The 11,027-nt window shown below is 46.5% G+C and overlaps 1 protein-coding gene across 1 annotated transcript in view; it reads left to right on the top strand.

Moving 5' to 3' along the window:
- The first annotated feature begins 3,051 nt into the window (after nt 1-3,051).
- LOC100384503 (uncharacterized) overlaps nt 3,052-11,027 on the top strand; it is a 71,656-nt gene continuing 63,680 nt past the window's right edge. Inside the window, exons 1-5 of the mRNA NM_001352024.1 lie at nt 3,052-3,603; nt 3,974-4,628; nt 4,859-5,009; nt 5,264-5,347; nt 8,562-8,736. Of these exons, the coding sequence (NP_001338953.1) occupies nt 3,297-3,603; nt 3,974-4,628; nt 4,859-5,009; nt 5,264-5,347; nt 8,562-8,736 (1,372 nt within the window). The 5' untranslated portion in view covers nt 3,052-3,296. The remainder of the gene's footprint in view (nt 3,604-3,973; nt 4,629-4,858; nt 5,010-5,263; nt 5,348-8,561; nt 8,737-11,027) is intronic.

The raw sequence follows: 11,027 nt of genomic DNA, 5'->3' as shown, positions 1-11,027 counted from the left end.
AGTTGTGAGACACTATATGTAGAAACCTAAGAGAACTACACGTGAAATCATAGAGTTTCAATGTGGATCTCTTAGGTTTGTACACATAGCGCGTCATAGTTTCCTCGAAACTTTTTCAAATTTTTATCACAGCCTGTACATATGTGATAAGTTTTATATTGTGTTCAACATTGTCATTCAATTTTATATTATTTCATTCACATGTCATTTTAAAGACCTTCGTCCTTCGTGTTAATACTTCAAAGAAGTGTTAAATAAAAGACGAAGGCCCACACACTCAACTTGTGTTACCTTGATTTTTGGTACCTTCAGGGGATTGAAATCAAGTGACCAACAAGGGAGCTGAGGACAGGGACTGGGTAGCTGCGCTCGCATGGTCTGGGAAGGGGGCATGGGGGGTAGACGTCATGGGGTAGACATCATTCTCACCTTGGACCGAAGCTCAGGCGAAGGCGCTTGTGGATGGCGGCTCGACAGGGCATGGAGCTCCGATGCTCTAATCTTGGTATTTTGATATCATTGGGATAACACATTTAATTTAGTTAAGTTTGTTAGAGCATCTGCAACAATATGTTAAATTATTGCCATATCTTAAATTATAGGGCTCAACTCATAAAAATAGCTCCAATGACATCAGATTTTATAAATTTTTATCAAAAACATAGGACACACAATGAAGTGACCTAAATAAACTACACCCTAGACTAGTGCGCTATTCTTGCTTTCTACATCATTCTCAACATTTTCTTTTCTAATAATGTGGTTTACTTACTTAAATACATGACTAGGTCAGTACCCGTGTGTTGCAACGGGAACATATAATACCATGATAACTTATATACAAAATGTGTCTTATATTGTTATAAGAAAATATTTCATAATCCATTTGTGATCCTAGCCATACATAAATTTTGTTATTTTAATTTAGTTGTTTCACTACTACATTGCAACCATCAGTATCATGCAGACTTCGATATATGTCATGATTTGCATGGTCTCATTATTGGACAGCACGTGTCACACATGCCGGTAGAAGTTCCATCGTACATCGTTAGTCATCAGGCACGCACCACCATACACGCTTGCTTAAACAAAAAATGCAAGTGTGTGTTTGCGAAGAGAATTAAAGGCAGGCCGACACAAAAGGTACCCCGACGATGGCGAGTGGTCATTGTTGTCGGTCCACCTCTGCTCACCTCCGGTGTCGAGATGACGCCACAATCCTTGATATAATAGTCGTCGAACGCGCGCGATATGGTGAGTACCGATCACTCTTGGCTGGGCTGCCAAATGAAGTGCACCCCGGGCTCATCAGCGAGGTAGTACACCTGGTCGTTGCACCATCGGATGTGCTACTCCTCTACATACATCTTGTTCGAGGACACTCACACAACAACAACAATGGTCATCATTCCAGCGCACAAGAATTCATGGTCGGTCAGTAGTGACTTACGTGGCAGGTTAGGCTTCAGGTGGATGATGAGCTAGACGGCGTGATGGCGTCGTCGTAGGTTGCGATGCCCAGAACAACCCGAGAGTCGTCGACATTGGCGACGACCATGAGGTCCCCATGTTTGACGATGGACAGCGCGGTGCAGCCGCTCTGGACCACGTCCAAGCGGCGGCTGCGCCGGAGCTTGCCGTACACAGCGGCGCATGGGCTATGTAGGACTGCTTCCAGAGTTCGAACTGGCAGTCGCCAAGTTTCTTCTCGTCGTCGGTGAGCGACGCCAACGCGAGCGCCTCGTGCTAGTGGTGTTTGTTCGGGGTTTCCAAGTAAGAAACATGGATTCATCTTTGGCATTGGTTTATGAAAATGATTTATAAGTTAGATCCATGGAAAAATATTATGGAGAATAAATGTTACACATGCAAAAAAAGTATTTAAGTTGAAAACATTATTCAAACAAAAGAAATTGCATGCAAGGCTCTTCTTTAAATACTACTCCCTCAATCCAAAAATATAATTTAATAATCTCAGTGATACTTATCTACTACTACACATTGTGCAAGGGTAGCAGGTGGGCTTCGGGAGAGATGTATTATATGTTTTTACTATAATAGATATAGACATAAACACACATGTGGTGTAGTGGTAGCTACAAACACATTTATTTGAGATTCGCGGGTTCGAATCCCCTTGGAGCCTGTTTTTTTAATTTAATTTTAGCTAGGCGTGGGATGCACGTGGGAATGGGAATAGACTTTGTGGGAGGGGGAATGAGAAAGACACGTGATAGCCGGGAATGGAAATGTGAATGGGCTTTGCAGAGAGGGGGAATGAGAAAGACAGGCAACTGGGAATGGGAATGAGCTTTGCAGTGAGGACGGAATGGGAATGGCAGAGCACGGAATGGGGCAGCCTACCCCTTACCGTCTTAATAGGTAGTAGAGATTTACGACTTAATTGTTGGAGCATAATTTGTTTTTGTGCCCTATGAGCATCTCCGAGAAAGGCTCTAAACATGGCTATATTTTAAATATAGGGCTCAGAACCACAAAACACCCTTTCAACAACGGTCTTATTTAAAAAAAATCCATCAAACAATTATAGAACTCGGTCTCTCGGGTTTTAAATATAGTATATCATATACTAGAGTCCTATCCTTGTTTTCTCTTAATCTCCAATCATTTATTTCTTAATAACATGATTTATTTACTAAATACCATTAGCTAAGGCCTAATTATTGGGGTGGAATTTTTTAAGGCTCTAAACACTCTAAATACGATCATATTTTAATTTTTAGGACTTTATTTTTAGAATTTATTGTTGAGACAATAAACACTTTATATAGTATTTAAATTTTGAATCAATATGTTGGAGATGTTCTTAAAAAAGACTTTGTTTTTTAAAAAAGATGCAAAGTAGTTGAAAGATTGAACGACTATTTTTTAGGACTGCCAGTGCCACATGTAACCAAAGAACCCGTGACCTGCATGAAACTCTGTACATCGTACGCCTTTTCCTAGACTTGTATAGGCTGCTGAACCTTGGATACGACGTTGAGAAGACCCGTCCACTTGAGACGCCACGTCGCCTGCGCGCCAGGTGGTGGGCGGTTTCCTTCGTCCCAGTGTCCCACACATCTCTCCCACTGCCATACGGGTCCATATCCTCCGCCTGTTTCGCTCTCTGCGCTCCAACTCAACGCGGCCCCCACCCCCACCGCCGCGGCGCCGCTTGCGCCAGTGCCCCCTCCTCGCTTTCCGCTTTCATCCGGGCCCCACTCGCCGCTTCGGTCTGAGCTCGGCCAACCATCGGCCATCGCCAGTGCCGCTGCCGTATCCGTCGAGTAATGCAGCCTCCCGGCCCGCCTCTGGCGACGCCGCAGCCGCTGCCGCCGGCGGTGGCGGCGGAGCTCGCGCAGCTTGAGTCGAGGCTGGGCCAGGTCGCCGGAGAGCCCGCGCGCCACGAGCTCGCGGAGCTAGGCGAAGTCGCCGCGGTTCGCGTGCTACGTAGGATCGCGAGGTCTCAAGAGCAGGTCCGGACGCTCACTGGCTACATCGTCTCGGCTGCGGTGCAGGAGACGTTCGCGCTCAATGCGCAGGCCGTCCCCACCGCCGAGAGCCGCGCCTGCAACTCCTCCGCTCCTTCCCTAAGTGGTGAGGCCCGCCTGACTCGATGGCCTCATTCTTCTTGACTTCAGGTTTTCCTTTTTTTTGGGGGGCTGGGGAAGAAAAGACTGGTTTTTGTTCATCAAATACTAGTAACGTTCCATTTTCATTTCCCCTGCCCAATTTATGGTTATGGACTGCCTCTATTTTGTTTCTAGTTGTGCAAGTTTGCATTGCTGTTGCCTACACCCTTTTGGCTAGCTGCAGGTCTGCAGCTGTTGCCCTTGCCATTTAGATTTCTGGAGCGTTTTTACTAGCCATTTGTTTCTTGTGGGCATGTATGTAACGTAATGGTGTCGACTTGCGATGAAAACAGCTTTGTAATGCTTTCCTGATAATAGATTCTGGTGTTTAACAGATGGATCTGTACAAGGGCCGCAGTGCGCCAGTGAACTTCGAATGGAAGAAGTAACTGCGGGCCTCTCAAACTATCGCATGGCAATATGCGAGGGTCAAGGTCAGGAGGATCATGCAGTGATGATGGCAATTGACAACCCACCTGACTGCATCCCCCCCTGGGGTTGGGACCAAGATTGCATTGAAGTTGATAACCTTGTGCCAGGAATTGCTTCTCAGGCAAACCAGATGCCTATGCAGTATGGCGACCGCGACCGTATCCAAGAACTAGTTTCTATTGTACCACATGGTGTTCGTATGCTGGCTGAAAGTCTTGAAAATGGCAGAGCATCTGAGTTGCAGAACTATGTACAAAATGGCATTCCCGAACAGTGGATGGTTCCAGCAGATCAAAGAATGGAATCCACCTCGAGCCGCCTGCAACATGTTTTAAAATGTCTTCAGGGAGTTGGACCCTTTGGACACCATCTCGGTCCGGAATGTGCAATAATGATACCAAAGCCTGAGCCAAATGTTGTTGTCGAAAATTTGTTCAGGGAGATAGCAAGCCCTCATATCACAGACAACAAATTGAGGAATACAGCGAGCCCTCAGATGTGTGCGTTGGAGGATTTAGAGTTCAGCAAGAGATTTTTGATACTCTCTTATCTTTGTCGGTAAGTCTCTTCACTTTATTGTGATTTGTGAACAAATAACCTACTGCTTCCAAAGTCCAGGACTTTGAGGCCCTGTCAGCAAATATACAGTTTATGTTTCCTTTTTTCAAGTATAATTATGTAATTCTAAGTGAATATGCGGTTTCTTCTAAATATCATCTACCTGTTTGAGACAGGAATGGCCTTTGTTTGTGCTACAACTGCTAAGACATCTTCCTTCCATCTTGCAGGAATAACCTGGAAGATGAAGTTGTACTGACTGTGGACTATATTAAATCGTTGAAGTTTCTGTCCATGGTTCATTTTGAGTCCCAAATTTGGAGGAAATTTGGTCAGAAGAATTTTCAGGCATCCAATAGAGCTGCAACAGATAGGGCAAAGGTCATATAATAGTGTTTTTCTTGTTTCTCTTACCTCATAATAGGACTGTCACAATTGTCAAATCAATTCCTTTTATTCTAACATGGTAGCCCATGATATGTTATGTTCAATGAAACCACTAGGTAGAATTTGCAACTGCACATGTCATGAGTTTCCTTCAATTTGCTCATGCATGAGCATTTCAGCCTTTTACTTACATTTGAATTTTTGTCCCAACCTCAATGTTGACTCCATTTACTCATTGATGCCTGCAGAATTTCGATTCAGACCCAACTACAACAAAATTATACCATTGCAATATCGAGATAAGAGGGGAGTCCATATTCTTTGTTTTGAAGGTTTGTGATGCTCCCAATATCTCTATTTTGTATTTGTGTTTCGTTTTTATTGTGTTCATTCTCTTCACACCAACTATTAGTGATTCTACATTGTTCAGCTTTTAGTTGCCTTTTGTTAGATGTGTCATGGACCTTCGGTCCATGAGGATAGTTGTCTTCTCCGGCGAGGTTATACCCCTCTGCCGCAGGCTTGGTTCTAGGGTAGCAGCCCTAGGCGCTTGAGAGGGTCATTGCAAGAGAGAGAGAGTTTGGTTTGATAATGATCTTGCTTGATTTATTCCCTGCTGCCATGCGGCTTATAAATAGCCCTATGGCTAACCAACTTCTCCTACAAACTCTCAACTAACTCCTACTTTCTTGGACTTATCTGATGCTAACCAACTCTCCACAATTCTCTCATCTCAATCTTATTCTCTAGCCTTATTCCAGCTCATCTCAATCTTATTCTCTAGCCTTATCCCAGCCTGGTTGTTGCCTCTCGCTCCCTATGATGCCCATGACATCTCCCCCTCCCTTGAGGACCAGCTCGTCCTCGAGCTGCCATAGACTTACCTGACACGACTTAAGGTTAAGCTTTTTACATCTCGGCTTACCTTTATTATTTAAGATGAAAATACAAAATAATTGTGGAACTAAAATATAAATTTGAACGGCAGCTATGTCCTCCTGTCCTCCTGGATCCCAAGGAAAGAGCTGAACTGCGGACTTCACGTTGGATGAAAGGTGAAGGAGGAACCAGCCCGTTCTTATGTTGGGTCTGTCCAGCACCAAGGCAGTTGCCCGAATGAAGGAGACGACCCTCTTTGGCCGTGCAGGGGGGCTGCATACCCAGATCTCGACTTCTGCAGGGGGTTCAAAAAGTATAGACGAGACCTGGTGGTTGGGCGCGCATGGTGCGAGTTGGTGCAGCGATGAGTTGATCAGCAAGTGCAGCTTCCGCACCGCCCGCCTAACAAGGAAGCCGCGCACTGCGGCTTGCAGGCGCACCACGGCCTGCTCATGTGATGACGGCCATGGGGTGGCCCTGGAGGCCACAGCAATGTGCTTCTCCCCACGAAGGGACTGTACCTGGCGGCGTGCCAGGAACCCTCGCGCTGCCGCCTGAAGCCGCACCGCTGCTTGGAGTTCCTTCTCTGTCTTCTCCTTGTAGCGGTGGAACATCACAACGAACTGATCCCACTTCTCTGCGAGACGACCAAAACTCTCTTCGAGCCGAGTGAATGCATCTGGAGTTAGAGAGGGCGGGTGGGAGGGCGTTGCGGTGGCTGATGGCGCGGCGACTGGTGGTGGTGAGGGATGGGCGACTGGTGGTGGTGAGGATAACCTGGAGCTGATACCAGGTGACATGGACCTTCGGTCCATGGGGATAGCTGTCTTCTCCGGCGAGGTTATACCCCTCTGCCGCAGGCTTGGTTCTAGGGTAGCAGCCCTAGGCGCTTGAGAGGGTCATTGCAAGGGAGAGAGATTGGTTTGATAATGATCTTGCTTGATTTATTCCCTGCTGCCATGCGGCTTATAAATAGCCCTATGGCTAACCAACTTCTCCTACAAACTCTCAACTAACTCCTACTTTCTTGGACTTATCTGATGCTAACCAACTCTCCACAATTCTCTCATCTCAATCTTATTCTCTAGCCTTATCCCAGCTCATCTCAATCTTATTCTCTAGCCTTATCCCAGCCTGGTTGTTGCCTCTCGCTCCCTATGATGCCCATGACAGATGCCTATGTATGTGTCCTTGTATTCGGTCTCATATATAGAGTCCTTGTTAGATGTCTATGCATCAATCCTTGTTGTATCCGGTTTCATATATAGAACTCTTGTTCATGGTATCTATCCTATATCGGTGTATATATTCGGACCTAGCGCCCTCATATTGAATATAGTGCAATTCATGACGTAGTATAAAGAGCCGATTTGTAGGGTCAGGGTTCTTCCCTTCTCTATGATTTTTCTCACGTGTCACATTGGCACACATTATAGTCTCACGCAAGGACGCTTGCACATGCCGTCAGTGTGATGGTGTGTTTAGCTCGCACCTGCAACCCTCCCTTTTAGATTCGATTTTTGGTTGGATCTAGGTTTGCAGATCTGGTTTTAACTGTTTTTGTTAGGTTTTGGTAAAAAACTCTAGCTTGTGCCGCTTTTCTTTTGCGCTCTTGTCGTTGCCCATCCCCACTCCACTCTCGCCGTTGGCTGCTATTATGGCCCCATCTTTGACCTCTTTATCTAGTGGTGTTCCAGTTCTACGGTGTCTAGTGCTTTTTAATGGCACCAAATACCGTGACTGAGTTCTTGCACATGCGTGGTTTGCACCTTTAGGAGTTCCTCACTGGTGAGCTACCGTGTCCTGCTTGTCCTACTGCTCCTACATCGCTTGTGGTTCCAGAGAAGGGTACTGACAAGGAGTTGCTTGTAGACTATAACGATCAGATGTTATCTTATGACTCAGTTTAGAGCTTACATGACTTGGTTGGATAAGATGCTCGTGCCAGTGCTATTTTGCCTCTAGTATTGAGGACCGTCTTGTTGAAAATGTTGAGTTTGAGTTGTACATAAGATGTGGGCTTTTCTACGTGATTGTTATGAGGCTACTGGTTAGTCTACCTATCTGGCTATTATTCGTCAGGAGCAACTCTAATGACAGGGAGATGCTAAAGTTGATGACTTCTTCGATTAAATGCCTACTATTTCGCGTCAGCTTGATACTTTTGGCCCCCATATGTCACTAGATACTTGTTAGTCTTGTTAGGGTCAGAAGGCTACAATTGAGCTTTGACATACCTATGACTTCTTGACCCGACTTTGTGACGAGTTTGAGACCCTTCGTGCTTAGCTGCTCGCTCATCATTCCTGTGTCTCCGATGGGTCTTCTTGCTAGTGTCCGTACTCTGTAATAAGGAGACTCGTCCTTGTGCTGCTGACCTGTTGCAGTTTTCGTCGGCCTTGGCTACTCATTTTTTGTCTTCTCGATCGCCTGCTACTCTACCGATGTTGCCGTCTTCCGTTGTGCCTCCTTTTGCACATCGGGTACCACAACAACATGCTCCCAATATCTTCATCATGGTGTAGAATATGTGCTTCAAATATATAATTGAGGAACATATTGCCTTTTCTATTAATCTATAGTTGCACACATATAGCTACGCAATCCCTATCAAACTTATGGAACTTTCTAAACTATCAATAATACAACTATATTTGACTGAATCAGGGGCCATATATGGAGAATAAGAGGACTTATCTACAAAAAGTTCTTGGTGATGATAATGTTCTTCTAGTAAAGTTTATGGTTTCTTCAGACAAGAGCACTGATTTCTACCGCCAACATTACCATAGGGTTGTTGAAGATGGTATTGTTTTGGGTCTGCGACGATATAATTTTTTCGGTGAGTGTCTTGTAATCCAAAATCTATTTAGATTTAGAATTAATGTGTTAGTTTAATGACTTTTCGACGTACCACTTGGGGACTAGCCCAATATGCTTGTCGTGGTTTCGGAAACCGGGGGACAATAGATTTGTGTTCGGTGGAGATACAAGCGTGGACTCACTCCGAATAGTGGATCACAGAGATCTAAGCAAAGAACTGAGTGGGTTATACTGGTTCAGGCCGGAGCCCTAGTCCAGTGTAATGGTGATTGTAGTATTGCAGTAGAGCGTGTTACAGCTGGTGTGCTTGTGTGTTCATGTGCCCCTCTCCTCAAAGGAGGGAGCCCTGTCCTTTTATATTTCAAGGGTAGGACTAGGACCTTACAGTGGGACTTGTATTCTACTCGATAGAAGAGAGAGAGAGAGATCTGCTCCCCGGGTTGGCGTGGTGGGTCCTTCATAGGGTCGTGTGTAGCCGTACTCTCGGCATGGCGTTGTCCTTTCCCGCTACTCCGGCTCTTGTAGCGAGTCCTCGCTAACGTCTTTGTAATGGGTTCCATGGATATGTCTCAAAGTGCGGTTGGATGTGGCGTGGCTTCTCCTGTCGTCATGAGCCCTCCGTCATCCGTCAATGTGCGTATGCGTACACTCGGTATGGCACACTGTCATGTCCTTCCGATGTGTGGGTCACTGTAGAGACCCCCGTGCCCATTCGGCATGCTATGCATATGTTCAGACGTGGCCTGATGGTGACGCGTCCCGTTGTAGCTGACGTGGATCAGTAGCGCTAGACTTAGATCTTTGCCTCGTCAGGTTGCTCGATGGAGAATTGGTCGGTCGGAGCTGATTGGCGGAGAGTTGGACATCAAACTTGGTCATCGGAGAGTTGGTCATCATCTGGGAGTTGGTTGTTCGCTTCGCCTTGCAGACTTCATCGGTGGGGGTTTGGTCGCTCGCTCCGCCTCGCGGACTTGCTCGGCGAGGGACTTGGTCGTTCGCTCCGCCTAGCAGACTTGCTCGATGGGGACTTGATTGTTCGCCCTGCCTCGCAGGCTTGTTCGGCGGGGACTTGGTTGGTAAATGGGCCAGAGAGAGGTTTATGGGCCTTGCCTTGGGTAACCCGTTCCTAGGTACCCGACAACAGCCCCCGAGCCTTTGTGCGACTCCTTGGAGTCGGTCAGAGGCTTACTTGCCGGGGATCAAAAGCCCAAGTGCGCGCAAGCGCATCAGTATGATGTAGCCCCGAGCCCCCGAGTGATCCTTATGGATTGCTTGGGGTGTTTTATTCGGTACCAATCAGTTTAGGCGCGGATCCTTCCTGCGATGGTTGCATTGTTTTCAGATCATCCGACTAATCACGATTAGTCGGGCTGATCGGTACTCTGTGCTCGATTAGGGTGTTTGATTCGATTAGGTTGCCTGATCGTCCGATTAGGCGACGATATGGAACGACTAATTGACCGGTAACCGATCAGTCGCGATTAGTCAGGGTTGGGTAGTTCAACATTCTGTTTGACTGACCCATGATTAATAAAGGTAGCCGGCCCCAGATCACGCCTGTCTCTTCGTGTTCCCCGCCTCCTTAGAATCCCTGCAGGCGTGGTGCACTCTAGAGCCAGGAGCCCAGGACGATTGCTCCCTTCCCTCTCCCTTCTTCACCCTTCTCTCTCTCCCTCCAAGGCTCCAACACCCTTCTATCTACATCGGCCGGGAGGAAACATAGGGATTGGAGATGAGCTCCTCATCTGAAGGTATATGTCTGGACTCTGAAGTCTCCCAAGTCCCAATCTTTTTTTTTTGTTTTGTTGTTCCGGTTCAGACTTCATTTCAGTGTTTCAGACTTCAGTTTGGAGTTTCAGACTTCAGAGTTTCAGACTTCAGTTTTGGACTATTTATACTGCTATTGTGCTGCCTTGTCTATAGTTGTGCTTGTTCTGAGCAAGTCTCTATACTATATAAGTATATATATCTATATATAGTGTTGTAAATAACTATATATATATATATGTGTGTGTGTGTGTGTGTGTGTGTGTTCTGGAAATACACAGGACGACCAGGGGGGGCAACTAATCGTTTGATCGCCTTGTGGCATCGATCAGACAATCATGCGATCTAAAAACTATGGATGGTCGTCACGCGCTGGGCGTCAGTCCGCTTAGTACCGGAGCCGAGCGTAGTCTTGGGTGGTGATCCTCTGAGTGGGTCGTCTTCCAAGGGCTTGATCCTTGATATGCACGCATTCCCCCCTCAGAAGGCCTTTTGAGGCTCTTTGAGGGGAGGGCTGCCTTCCACCGACCTAGTCGGCATGGG

The sequence above is a fragment of the Zea mays genome, chromosome 2 (assembly GCF_902167145.1).
Source record: "Zea mays cultivar B73 chromosome 2, Zm-B73-REFERENCE-NAM-5.0, whole genome shotgun sequence".
In the NCBI taxonomy this organism is placed as follows: domain Eukaryota; kingdom Viridiplantae; phylum Streptophyta; class Magnoliopsida; order Poales; family Poaceae; genus Zea; species Zea mays.
This window is presented reverse-complemented; position numbering and strand designations above follow the sequence as displayed.